Source organism: Falco cherrug, chromosome 10 (genome assembly GCF_023634085.1).
Source record: "Falco cherrug isolate bFalChe1 chromosome 10, bFalChe1.pri, whole genome shotgun sequence".
NCBI classification, from domain to species: domain Eukaryota; kingdom Metazoa; phylum Chordata; class Aves; order Falconiformes; family Falconidae; genus Falco; species Falco cherrug.
This window is the reverse complement of record NC_073706.1, coordinates 21,946,437-21,960,900: the sequence shown is the minus strand read 5'-3', so window position 1 is coordinate 21,960,900 and position 14,464 is coordinate 21,946,437. Positions and strand designations below refer to the sequence as shown.

The 14,464-nt window shown below is 41.9% G+C and overlaps 1 protein-coding gene across 8 annotated transcripts in view; it reads right to left on the bottom strand.

The window, feature by feature from the left end:
* The window catches only part of NAV2 (neuron navigator 2), a 410,392-nt gene that overhangs the window by 51,170 nt on the left and 344,758 nt on the right, over positions 1-14,464 (bottom strand). For 4 of the 8 annotated variants that reach the window (XM_055721725.1, XM_055721726.1, XM_055721722.1 and 1 more), the window contains exon 12: positions 5,176-5,314. In XM_055721725.1, the coding sequence (XP_055577700.1) occupies positions 5,176-5,314 (139 nt within the window). Of the gene's footprint in view, positions 1-1,668; positions 1,762-5,175; positions 5,315-14,105; positions 14,326-14,464 lie in introns of those variants that run through there. The other 4 variants (XM_055721720.1, XM_055721721.1, XM_055721723.1 and 1 more) reach the window with 2 other exon arrangements.

Genomic DNA, 14,464 nt, shown 5'->3' with positions numbered 1-14,464 from the left:
TTCATAAGCAAGAACCATCAAACTGATTAATCAACTCAGCAGTCATCTCTGAGTACCAACAAATGTAACACGCCTTAAAGAAACATCACAGCAAGAAATGAACCCCAGCAATGACATCTTTTTTTAAAAAAATATGCTAGGGGAAAAATACAAAAAACATAACAGCCATGCCCCTTAGAATAAAAAAAAAAAAACCAAAACAACCCAAAAAACCCCAAACCAATAAAAAAACCCACTTGATTTATAAAGGACGTATTCAGCTCCATGACATTTATAATCCTCCATCTCAAATTTCTGATGAACCCTTTTACTGCAATGCCAAAAATCATTTCAAACCCAGTTTTCCTTTGTTCTTGCTGCTTTCCTACCTCTTGTCTGGCAATCTGATCTCCAGAGCACGAGGAGGCAGCTTTCTGAGCACATTTGAAGATGTGCAATGCTGTTCATTCTAATTAACACAGTAGAAGGACACCCAAGAACTGAAGGAAAATGAATCCCCAACAACCTTCTAACAATATTCAAGACTGACTTAAATACAGAAATTACCTCCTTTCTTAATTGATGTTCAACTCTCACTACTGTTTTTTTCCCTGTTCTTTGCACAGACTGATTGTGCTATCAGTCTTCTGTGGAGAATTTTGCAAAGCCCAACATCAGATACAGAATTTTCTCATTATTAAGTCTTTGCCAAATTCCCAGAAACACTTAAAGTAAATCTATTAGGAGATATATATATAACAATATATATTCCCTATATGATAGCATTTTCTATTGCTAATGATCACTCTTGCAGAATCTGACTTCTGTCAAATGCTGTTGATTAATTTAGACAAATTTTGTAAACCACAACCAACTATTTTGTGACCAGACACAAACGACAAACATCTACACATCTGATCTTCATCCAGGTAAAAATACTATAGTTTAAGTGCTCTCCAACCATCATGGTACTATGAAAGCGACTGACAATTCAATCCTTGATCATGAAGCTCCCAAAGAAGGGTTGGAAAATTTTGGTAACATGTTGATCTGTTCCCTGCAGCCTCAGCAGCAGATGAATGTGCTCAGCACCGTGCAGTAGTTGAATGGCAATATCATTTAAAAGATAATTATTTTAAATAACCCGAAGCATTATAAAACTCACAACTTTTTACTACCTTTCGATAATCAGAAAAGCACAGCACAGGAAAGGACACATGACCATATATGATGCTTTCAGCAAAATGCTGTACTTTATTTTTACGTTCCTAAAGTATATTTCAAGTTCGTGACTTCACTTTTCCTACCAGATCACACCATTAATATTAAAGAACCCAGGGGAATTGCAGCTTCATTTCCTCTGCTTTTTGCTGTAATTAATTTTATTTTAAAAGCCTGAAAAACTAGTTAAGCAATCAGTACATGTAAGCTGATGCTACACATCACAACGGTCTTTCTTCAGCCATGTGAAATAGTCAGGACCTGAATTATTTGTCTGCATATTGAGTCATTAGACTAACAAGCATTTGCTGAATTACAGATTTAGGCATTATCTTCTTGCACTTTCCTCGTGCTATGCAAATGTTGTTTCCTTGCCTCTCCATTCAAAGACAGGAACTCAGCGTAGGCTTGAATGAAACACTGCTTTCTAACTCTCTTCGCGTGGCTGCAAGGCTTGAGGGTGGTTACCTTTCTATTTATGACCGCCGGTAGGTGTGCAATAAATTCACAGTGTGACTGTTTCCATGTCCCATGTTTCTCTAAACTTCTACATTTACAGATCTTGGAAGAGAGCACATGCAAGAAGCAATAAATAATTGACCAACAAACCCACCTCAACATCATGCCTCACATGCTCTCATTAGTATCTTGCTTCAAGTACCTTGTCTGGAATTGTGTATTTACACTGTTAGCGTTCAAGAGTGAGTAAAGGGTTTATTCTGGTTTTAGCTGACTACGAAATATTCCTGTACCTTCTATTTCTCCTCCTTTACATCTGTAAGGATAATGCAGTCTCAACAGAGAGAAAAACATTACAGTAAGTCCTCTTTCTTCGCTCTCTTCCATTTCATTCCATTAGTACACCCATGGCTAAAGTTTTTCTGTAGCTTTTGAAATGCCGCACATCCACCCTAGAAGCCCTCTGGCCAGAGATGTTTCTGTTTAATGGTAAACACTCCGAACAGCAGAAACATGACTAAGGAATCAAAACCAAAACATGGTGAAACCTGGCTTCGGGATTGCAGCTGAAACTGCACCTGCCTGGAAGGGTGAAAGTGGAAATGCTGCTGGCTGGAGGTCATGGCACGACCTAGCGAGTGTGTGCTGGGAGCAAAGCCTGCCACCCTGGGATTTAGCTGGGAGTAGCAATAACCAGCATTTCTTAACTTAGTCTGATGGTCTTGTAAATCTATTAACGAAGCTGTGAACAGACAAAACCCACCTCTGCTTCAACAAAACTGAGACATTGTCTTCATCCACAAAACTGAGACATTGTCTTCATCCAACTGCTTAAAGATGCTGCTGTTTCTGTTTAAAGGAATTGTTTCCTTTCTGTCTCCTGGTCTTTTTAGTATTACACGAACGAGTTTATTACTTGTCCTCTTCCTCTCTTCCATCTTATATCAGTTAAATAATTTATTTCCAAATGTCCACCAGGTCTTAATTTCTCATTAAAATACGTGTATGATGTGACTTTAAAGGTGTACTACATGCAGCGCTGGGTAAAAGGTAACTTGTCTATGTCTGTGCGATGTAAGGGAAAAATATCAGGGCCCCAGAAGTTGTACAGCGCCATGAAGTGGTCTGGTACTTGGCGTCATCAGAGCAACATGGTAACGCAAATTCTGGTCCCCATCACTAGCTTGTTCAGAACGAACACTAACACCTTCATAGCACTGTTACAGAAAGGGGCTACAACTATTAACGTCTGCGAGGATGCAGTTAATACCATATTTATTTAAGTCCTGCTTCCCAAAGATGGAGAAACGACAGCTTCTGGAGTGCAGGGTACTCGGCAGCTCTGAAAATCAGTTTCTTAGCAGCGAGTTTTTTCCTACTGCAACCACGCGTTCTCCCTTTGCAGAGATGACTCTGCATAAGTAACTGATTTTATCAGCAGACACTGACATGGCAGGGCTCTCTCCCTTTGATGTTGCTGTATTATTTGTCTGGACTCCCAGCTGCACATGTATTAGCTTCAAGCTCCCTCTTTGATTATCTGAAATTCAACTTCTGTACCAACTCAATGAGATGTGGCAGAGTCACAGCAGCTTAAAAGTTAAGCACTTACTATTCAGGAGAACCAAAGCAGTGGGTCACCTGGGAGGAAAAGTCCACGTCCCTCTGCAGATGTCTGCCAGTCCTTTGTGGCTCACCACCCAGTGGAACGCAAATCTGGGCACAGGCCACCATACAATATTGCAGGTAAGATGGAAAGGGCATATAGGCAGTGTTCACTGTGCCATGAGCTCTGAGGAGTACTTTGGCCAGCAAAAAAATCAACCCTGCGAGCTACACATGGTTCCATCACTCCAAGCTATTTTCATTCCCTTGGTTGACAAGATTAGGCTATTCTTTTCAAATGAAAACAAAGTGTTTCACGGATAATAATTGGCAGATAATAGTAGTAGCTACAATAAATATTGTCAGCCATGGAAACTGAGGAGAGAAGCAGGTCACAGACACACATCAAAAAACTGCAAACAAAACGTGTACGTTTTGGCTCCCAGCTTCCTCTTCTAATGACTGTGCTCTACTGTCTGCACAAGCTTCAGCTGCTTTTCTTCTGCTGTATGTCTGCACCCGCTTGGATGCTGCAATAGTTGTGGAGGAGGAAGAGGAGTTCATCAACACAGATTTTGATCTCTCAGAGGTGTTTCCAAGAATCAGATCCATCAGAAGATAGAAGTCAAATGAGTTTCTATTTTTTTTCCTTAGGTTGATGTTTAGTCATGTCTCCCTCTTTCTTTGGGTTTTGGTTTGGTTTTTTTTCCCCCCAAGAGTATTACAGTGCTGAAACAGTAAGAACTGTCAAAAAATACTTCTAGTTGTGTATGTTACTGTTACATACTGAAAAACATGCTCGATAGATCTTAACTCCTCTCAACTTGTATGGGACTTGTATTAGCAGTTTCGAGCACACATGCAATCGCCGATACACAACCAGAGGCTAACTGGAAATCTTTAATGTAGGCTCAAATATGCACTTCGTGGCAAGCGAACAAAGACTAATACATGCTTGCACCATGGCTCTGTAGGCAGGGTAACACTTCACAGCAACCACACGTCTACATTAAAACTGATATTAAAAACAGATACAGAGTCCAGTCATGAAAAGGACTGGAGAAGAATAAAAGAGGAAAGAAACAGAGGTGAAGGTCATACCTACATCCCTCTACCTGCTGCAATGCCAAGTCACTGCATCCCAGCTGCTTTGACACACAACACCTGAGTCCCCTGGGCAGGTGGGTGTACAAAGAACAAAGCTGGACTTCTTAGTGCCGCTTTTTTCCAAACAAAATTCTATATAAATGGGGGGAAAAGCAGTTTATACTACTGCAAATCTCTGTATTATACACTCTAACTGATGAATGAAAAACTGCTGGATACCTTCACACATTTTACCCTCTTTGGATGTGTGTGTCTGAGCACAAAATATACATGTATGCTGCCAACGGACATAAAATTTATCCTCCTGTGAAATGCCGCCAAACAAGAAAGCCTGCAGTAACATGCAGCCCAAGAAGTTTTAAATAATCTATTTAACTTCCTTTGCATGCTTACATTTCCGATGGAAGTGTAAATAATCTTTAAACTTCAATGTTGACTTAATTAAATTTTATTCTTTAAGAAAAATCACAATAGCTTAATACCTTTTCTAGAGCTAAAAAAAATTAATAAAATAAAATAAATCCCTTCTACTGAAGCATGTTTTCTATACAGCAGTGCTGCTAAGGAGGCGTTTGTTGCCACACCACCACGGCAGAGATGCCATGTATCCCACGCACAGAGGAAATATTCACAAATGCCACGTATGAGGCGGTGGTTACTACTGCTCGACATTGCCCTTTCAGTGATACTGTCTGTACTGAAGGCCAGCTGTGGGTTCAAATTCATCCAACTTAAAATAATTATACCTACTGCAGAGACAAAATAACAAATATGAATGTTCCTCGTCTAAATTAGAAATCTTACCTGTGCATCTAAGTTTTTGCGGGAGGAGGCAGGTGTGTTGGCATAGGAGCTGATAGAGGAGCTAGTGTTTATGTCATCGGTACTGAGATTATCTATGGTGTCACTGATCCCACTGCTGACAGAGCTGCTGTCATCCCAGCTGGAGAGAAAGCACAGCAAAGGTAGAAAACAAGGGTCAAAAGACGAAATGTCATTCAAAAGGTAAAGTATTATTTCTACAAGCCTTACCCTACTTGCAGCTGCAAAATGAAAACGGCCTGCTCATTCTCCTAACTTATCTTCTTTGTATTTCAAGTCTAAATTCATACAGCTTATTAACTACATGGTCGCCACAAAGCCTAACGTATACCATCATCAAGCCAACAGCACCAAGGATGCAACTCTTCCTGGCTCAGCTGAAAGTCTGTATGAATAAACAAACTTTCCAGTGACTCTCGAAATTTATGCCTGCAGTGCCAGAGCAGGGGAAGGTTGTGGTAAGAAGGCGTCTCCAGGTTGGCATAGCACTGACTTGCGGAGCCATAACGCAGAAAAGGAACTTAAAAGCAAAGAAAAATATCATCCTGAAGTAATCTTTTGTACCTGGCTGTTACAAAGACCTGGGCAACAACCTGGATCTAACATCGACAGCATTAGCGGTCTCCGAAAACCTTAGTAATGGAAAGTTTAGTTGTTCAGATGGTACAAAACCCTCCCGAGCTGTACCAGACATCCTTTTCAAGGAGATCTATGAACAGGTTACTATTCAGGACTACCTGCTTCCAGCGTGTGATAGCTTCAATATTTTCTAGTAAATGAGAAACATGTAACTGGAAATTCAGGACACTGAAAGCACCAACAAAAAATGCCCATGATGCCTGAAGCGATTTGAATGTTAGAACAGACAGAATCAAAATGATCTAAAAGTCAAGCCAGATGCTCCACTCCTAAAATGCCCATAAAAATAAGCTGTTTAAGGAAGAGATTCATGAACTGGCTCACAAGTGCTCCATCTCCAAGAACAATAAAGCTGAGATTGAAACACTGTCCTGTAAGTAGCTCTGTGAAGACATTTCAGTCCACTGATCAATAACTACTGCTGGAAACGCATGAGTATGTATTTCATAGATCATATGTGAAAGCTAGAGTTAAGAGCCCATCTCCTGGCAGTTCACTATCTATTTATTACAACAGCTTCAGATTTTGGGAGCTCCACTCTCTTTCCTATTGCATTTCTGTTGGCTTTATAACTTGTAGCAACGAGATCGCAGTGAGTTTTTTGACCACAGACTGAAAGCCATTCACATACTGATATACTGGACATTTAATAATGCACTTGAAATTGAATTGCATCTTACATAATCAAACTATGTAAAGAAAGGCAATCTCTGTCTGGTTTCTTGAATTTTATTCATAGCTCCACCACCGATTTACTAGACAGCCTTACTATATAACCTTCGGCAACTCTGAAATGAAAAGCGTTTTATTTTTCTCACTTAGTGCTACAAAACTGCTACCTGTGTGAGTTTTAACGATGCTTTAACAATTTTTAATTGCATTTTTCTTACTTGGCAATATTTTGTTCACCCACGTCTACCTAAGGCCTTTCAGGGAGTTGAGCAGAGCTCAAGAGCAGCACAGTTGACTGAGGCACATGAAGAGCAGCGGCCGCAGGGACGCGCTCCCCTGTGTGCCTGCAGAAAGGGTTATTGCTCACAGCTGCTCCTTGCTACTGCCTTGGTCCCAGTTACTGTCCTCATCAATCTGCCAGCACAGGCATTTGTGCCAGTTCTCCCCATACCATCACAGACAAAGCCAGCTGGGAAGCTCAGTTCAACAGCTTCAGCAAGCTGGATTGATTTTGTCTTCAGGAAATTTGGGAGTGCTCAGCCAGGCTGCTCTGCTGGTGGAGGACAGGGATGCACTGGGACAGACACCGGGACCAACCGCTGACCCCTGCTGCTGCAGGCTCCGTTTCATGGAGCCTTGGGGTGGCCCTTCATGTGGTGTCCTCCAGCTTACAAACCACACTCCTGCCAGTTCTGGCTGACTTCCAGGTGTGCCCCAGTTACAGGCAAAGCCCTGGCTTTGCAGAAAGGTTTTCTAAATGCCGTTTCCTAAATCCACAGGCACACCAGCTCTCCAGATCAGAATGAAATGCTGTAATCTACAGTGTTGGTGATGCTACAATTTAAATGAAAGATGTAATTTTTTTTTTCTAGATGTGCCTTCATCTGGGTATTTTTAGAGAGCAATCTGCCATAATACAAAATAAAAGCATATGTTAAAATAAAACTCCATACACAATGTAAGACCTGTTGAGTCTGGGAAAGCCAGCCAGCCAGCCAGATTCGACACAACCATTTTGTTTGCTATTTTCCAAAATCTTCCTCAGCATAACTGGATGAAAGATGTGCTAACCATGAAAAGAAATCAATGGGTCTTGGGGTTGGGGGGTGTGTGTGGAATCTTATTTCCCCCCTCAGTGCCTAGAGTATGGAAAAACATTGATAACTTGGAAAAGAATTGAAAGACCTCTTTGAAACGTTGTTTTGGTTGTTGTTTTTTTTAAGAGTAGGCAATTAAGTATTATAATGCAAAATATTTAAAGTTATATTACCTCTCAATTTCAGTTTATAACTGATATTTTACTTCTGTTTCAAAACCTGTAACATAAAGCAATTACTATACCTAGATTTTACAAGTCTATAAAGTTACACGACAGTTACTGAAATAAATGCATAAAAGAATATGCTTCTCATTTTCCAAAGTTTTGTGCAGCAACTAGCATCATCTTTTTATTGCTGAACCTATAATAAAATCCTAATAATAACAGTATCAGCAACAGCAATGTTTTCCATGTTTAACAGTTTAATTTCCTTCTTATGGAGATTCGGCAATGCCTCCCCACCCCCTCCCCAATAACGTTCTTCTGCAGGACCCATAGGTCCACCTTGAACATACAGAAACATTACATCTCCAGCCATTCACCATCCTTAAACCATCACAGCTCCCAGTTCATCAGCATCTAAAGAATGTGTCACAAGTAGTTTTACTGGCATCAGCCAGCCCCGCTGACTGCAGTTGGGCAATCCCAGGCATTATGGAAATATTTGAGTGCCCTTCTGAACTGGGACACGCGCCTGAGGACAGAGGTAGAAGCATGCACCTGAATACATTGATGGTTGTGGCTTCCCCTTAAGTATATCCTGGGCTTGCAGTCTCTTATGTTCTCAGGGAAACAAACAACTCCAGCTCTGTGTTTTCAAGTTCACTAATCCTTTTTAATACTTATATATATATATACACACACACACTTCTAATACTCTGTTTTAATACTAAATTAAAATAGATTAGCTATTCTGAGGTCCAAAGATAGACAACTAGTGTTTTGGTTGCTAGCAGTTAAGCAACATAGCTCTTGTAGACATGCTGATGCCACCGAGCAATGGTACCGATGCCACCAAGCGATGATGCTGATGAACACGGCTGCTCTGACAAGGCAAGATGCTGTGTCAGCCAACACCAGACATCTCAGGTTTAGCATTATTTAAAAAAAAAATCACTTCAGTTGGAGGGTGGGAGGGGTCAGGCTCCACCTAGAAGAACAGTAAGATGTAAGAGAAAGAAGAAACACAAGGAAACACAACATCTCCAGAAATTTAAAATAATTTTGAAAACCGACATAAAAAACTATTGATGCTGTCCTTTGGAGGTGGTTTTGATGCAAGTGAGATGCCTGCAGAATTCACTGAACTGTGTAAATTAGATGCCAATGCAAGCTGCTTTACAAACATACCGCATAAGCTGCTCGAAAGTAATGCTATTAAAGCACATATACTGTTTAACCTGCTGTCAGTGATCTATTACACTAAAAGCTCTTCCCCCAAGCAGCCCATCATACAGTATTTGGTGTAATACGCAACAGCACAGGACAGGCTGCTCCGTGTCCATATCTGCACACGGGTGAAGAGTGCAGCTTCGTGCCAGGACAGCATCTGGTAACAAATTAAAGTATCTCTAGTTCACACTGTTCTTGAAATAACCCCAAACCCTCCACACAAATTGGTTCGCTTTTACCTTGATCCAGTGCCTTGATGGTTAAATTCAAAAGCAAGGAAGCAGAATCGGGGATCTAACAGCCATAATTACAGTGTTTTTGGCTCCCAGAGCCAAGATAACATCTTTGTAATTTAGCTGGTGCAATTAATAATTTCTGATGTCAGCAGAAGTCTACTCAACCATAACCTGAAGCTGAAATGTTTGGGCTTTCCTCTCTCTATTTGATCAATCACCTGAAACTTTACTTTGATTACTGAAAATTACAAAAAAATTTCTTAATTATACACCCACCCACTTAAAAACTACCACCAACAACATTTAAAAACTCCCACAAAGCTGCCTCCTGCTCTCTATAAAACCAAGCCCCCCTAAGCCCCCTCCCTCTCCCTCCCCATCTCAGACTACGTGCCCTAATGCGACTAACAACCTCGCTACTATAGATGGCCCACATACAGCACCAGGTCAACTACCCAAAGCTGCTTTTTGAAACAGGTTTGTAAAGAGGTTAGGCTCAGACTTGTATTTTTCCACAGTCTATCAGCACTTTTCCATCTTGCATAATCATCATCCACAGAATTGGCTCTTCTTTGTCAACTTGGAAGGCACAGAAACCATCCTGTGATCCTCAGGACAGCCCCCCTCACTGCAGATATCCTCCCCAATGCAAGTCCAAAGCAAACGAGTCATTAAAATCCTACTAAATAAAGGTATTGTTAAAGGCTGAAAATGCACCCTTCTCTACAGATGGGTGTGGATTTTAACTTTGCTGGATCTTCACTCAAAACCAAAATTACAATGAGCTGCTGAAAAATACATTTGTCCAAGATAGGGCCTTGGGGCTTTACAATATTTCAAGTGGAAACATGGTAATTATCCTCTTCTACCTAAAAAATTAACTATTTATGAGTTGATAGAACGAGCAAACAAACAAAAAAATATCAAGGTGCAAAGTGATTTGAAACTTCACAGCATCCTCAAAGAATTAAAAAAAGAAATAAAAAAGCCAGATACATGTAGATGTGCTGTAAGATGAGATACCAAATACTGCAGTTTCCGCTGTTTTCTTCTGGGATTTCCTATGATACTGACATCACTGTGTCAGAAATCCAAAAACCATATACAGACCCTTGCATGGTTTTCCTTTCAAATTGTTATGAAAGGTGACAAATAACCATTTGCAAGAGAATGGATGGAAATCTACTTCAAGAGAAGTGAATTTAATTAATATATTTTACATGGTTATTAATCCCCCACTTCTCCATGACTTCAGTTACTTTCTTCTCATTACATCTCATTATAGGTATTTTAAAATAAACCACTTTGTTTCTAACTGAAGGTGGAGCCCAGGGACAGGACTGTTACCTTGAAACACTTTGTAAGGCCAGACCATGAAAAGTGAAAAGTAAACCAAGCAAAATGAATATAGACCATTTCCAGCTGCTCTAAGTGTGCTGTGAGCTGTTCAGACCGTTTTCATGTGTAGCGACTGTTCGGTTTACCACCACCAAGCTGAAATGCAGCTCCCTGTCAAAGCTCTCTTTAGAATTCATCCAAGGTAAAGTTCCAGAATTTACATTTAAAATACCTCTTTGTAAAAAAGAATAACTCGCAGAAGAAAAGTATCAATTAGCATCGAAAAAGTTTGGGTAAGAAAAGATTTCTATAAGCTAGAAAACTGCACACGCTCTTTTGATTTAATATTTTTATATCAGTGCTAATAACCTTATAAAAATAACACTGGATTTTATTTTGTCCCTTAAAATCTGACCAGGAATTTGACCAAGCTCATAACAAACTTGAACACAGCTGAGCACACATGTACAGGAGCTGCTAAACCCAGCTAATCTCAGGGAGTTTACCATTTGAAACACTCTAAAGCTTCATGAAAGCAATCTGACTTTCTACCGAAACTCAGCATCTCCTGCTCCAAAGCAGGAATTCCAAAGGCGCCTTCTTCACCTGCTCAGGACCCTCCAGTCCCTCACTGTCTGGAGTCACTAAACACAGCAGCCAGCACAACCGTATTCAGTTGCAAAATGCCTGACTGGTGGAACTTGTTTTTTTGGCCATTGTTCACCACAATGGTTCCTCTGGCATTGCACAGCCTCGGGGGAAGGCAAGAAACCAGAGCAAGGCACTGCCTTTGACCCAGGTGCTGGAGGAACACAAATTCCCAGCTAGGTCTGAAAAAATCAGCGTCAAACACCTCCAGCCAGCTACCAACCCCTTTTTCCTGGGCTCATGACCTATAAACTGTAATTTTGGTGCTCCCCATTTACTGTTCTGTCTGAAGACTTAGTGTGTTTACAAAGCAGTTTACTGAGCAGCCCTGCAGTGGGTGCACAGAGCACCCCTACAGCCAGTGGCACCCTCACCTCCCTGCTTTGAAGGCCATGGGATTGATACTCATCCCTGATGTGGCTCCATTGACTCCAACCGACCTGCACCAGCAAAAGCTGGAAAGAAAATCAGTGTCTTCATATCATAGCCAGGTCAGCATTTAATCCTAGTTGTTATTATGAGAAAAAAAAAAAAAAAAAAAAAAGCCTTGTTTGTTATGCCTTTGTTTCCAAGACAGTAAGAAGTGCTGAGGAAAGTCTTCTAATGGGAGTCAGAAATCCTCATTTACCTACAAAGTCTCTGGTGCTCTCCAGAAAATAAACCCCTGTGAAGTGCACAGCCTGCACATGACAGCGATGGACTGAACAAACCCAGAGGTCAAGCCAAAGCCACTGGGGATGCTGGAGGTGCTTGAGGGACAGCCCCAGCTCCCTGCAGTCCCTCTGGGGTGAGGCAATGGGGCTCCCTGGCAAAGCCCTGGGTATGGATCACCACTGCAACATGCTGCCTCCTCCTCCTCCTCCCTCCCGCCAGGCCCCAGCCCAAACACCTCCCTCCCTCCTCCAGGCAGCAGCAGGTGCCCAGCCCATGGGGTGGTGGGTTGTGACAGCCTAACACCAGACTGTGCAGGCTCCTTCCCCCTGCCTGCCTTACCCACCCATACCTCCTCCTCCCCCAGAAGCAGGTACCTTCGGGATCACCTCGCCTCCTCATAGGAAGGCGCTATTTAAGTTACAACTTAAAGAAGGGGTGGCACTTACTGAGAACACTGAGCTGCTTTCCAACACCACCTCCCATCTGCCTGGACCGAGCTGGTGAGAGCTCAGCAGCACACCAGCACTTACTGGTACCTGGAAGTGCCTCTTGTCCAAGGTTCCAACCCACAATAAAAACAGGCTTAAACACCAAGAAGAAAAAGATTAGCTAAATTCTTACAGGCCTGACATAACTAAAATGTGGAAGGAAAGGAATGAGCTGCAGTATGGAAACAACACTATGCAAGACATTTAAGTTCTCTACTTCTGGGTGTGCTTTTGAAAGACTCATGGGGCTGGACCCACCTGCCCCTGTGTGGCCACTTGCCCACCCACTCCCCCAGCACAAATGGCCAACTGGGACCACTGGGCAGCCTCACGCAGGGAAAGGTGGCTACTAAGCATACCACTGAGCCAAACCCTCCAGCAGCTGGCAGGTAGAATGTGGCTCCTCCGTTTCCCAGTCCTGTTTTAATCCCTCCTGACAGTGTAACTCCACTAGTGACCCCAATGCAAATCTTTTAAGGGTTGCCGGCTGTAATCCCCAGCAGGAAATGTGCAGGCACAACATGAAGAAGTGATAGATACACACGAAGACTTCAAGCAATTCACAGGCACTGTTAAGTTCTTCCCTATTCAGAATAGGCTGTAAAGCTTCTACATAAACTGATCAAGGCAAAAGGCCGTGCACAGCAAACCCGAGATTTCACACATGAGAAGTGCCCCTCTCACACAGCACCGTCTGCTGCAGCTAAGCACATGGACACAAAGATAATGCATACGTTTGCACACTCTTTGCCCATCAGAAAAAAGGAGAAAACCACAAAATTGGTCTTTCTGAACGCATTACAGCCTGCTGACACGTCTTCAAATAAAGCTGACCTTGGCAATAAAAGGTGTTAATTTGATCACAGGGCACAGCACTGTCCCTCAGGAAGCCAAGCCATAGAAAACAACCGTCCTTATCAGGCCAGAGATTTATACGACAGACAGACACAATAACCAAGTGAAGCACTTTATCCTTTGTAATGTGGAGATGCGAAGAAGATGTCAGCTACTACCAATTCCGAATGCAGTTTTTTTTCCTAGCAGAACTGCCACATTCTAAGCAGTACCAACAACTCCTGGTTTATTCCAGCCTTTAAAATCAGGCTTATTTGAAAGAAAGCCTGAAAAGGGAAAAGATCTTCTAACCTTGCTCAGAGAAATCTGGGAGCCGGCAGAGATTTGCACAGGAGCAGGGATACGATGTGCACATTATGTCCCAAAAAGCAAGTGCACTCTGGGCTGCGATCTGGCCTCAAACAGTCTCACACACGCCTTTGTTTCCCTGCAGAGTGAGCTCATTCCCATAGAGGTTCCTGGTTTGCGCAGAAAGCAAACTTACAGAGCTAAAATATAACAAAGCCCCATAGTTTTCCGAGGCTACAAGCCTGTAACACTAGCGGAAAGATCGCCGGTTAGACTGCAAGGTATGAGACGCAAAAAAATACTGATAAACCTCACAGAAACCTGAAGCGAAGCCAGAAAAAACAAATACAGTAATAGCTGTCAGTTCCTTACGGGGAATTTCCTATTATGTTATTCAAATATTTGTAATCTACTGAACACATATTGATTTCATGTAGCGTACAACAAGTCAAATGAAATAGCGCAGGGAGAAAACTTCTCAGATTTACTCCATCATCTAATGGATTTCCATTGCTGCCACTATTTACAAAGCTAAACCTACTTACACAAAGGTGTAACACAACACATTTCCACGTTTTTCAAAAGAGCAGAAAAATCTCTTACCTTGCAATATTCCCAGGCCAAAGCACTTCTCCACCTTGTTGCCCATGAAGAATTCCAGCAAAAGGGCTGAGGTTTATTTTGCAGGTTGATACCTTCATTAGGCTACCATCCAACACCCCCCTAAATAAAACAGCTTGTAACTTGACTGTCTAGGAAGAGGCTTGAAAGAAAGTTGGAGCAAGGTTGTTTTCCAACAGAGCCCTCAACATTCAGCAGCTCGGAAAGACACTGGCAAGTAAAGCCTCAGCTAGAAGGTGATCATCAGAAACTTCCCCTTAGAAAGAAATCTGATCCCTCAACAAAATTAACCTCTGAAGTGCTGAAAAAGGGAGAGGTCAAGATTTTCTGCTGGGACTGGG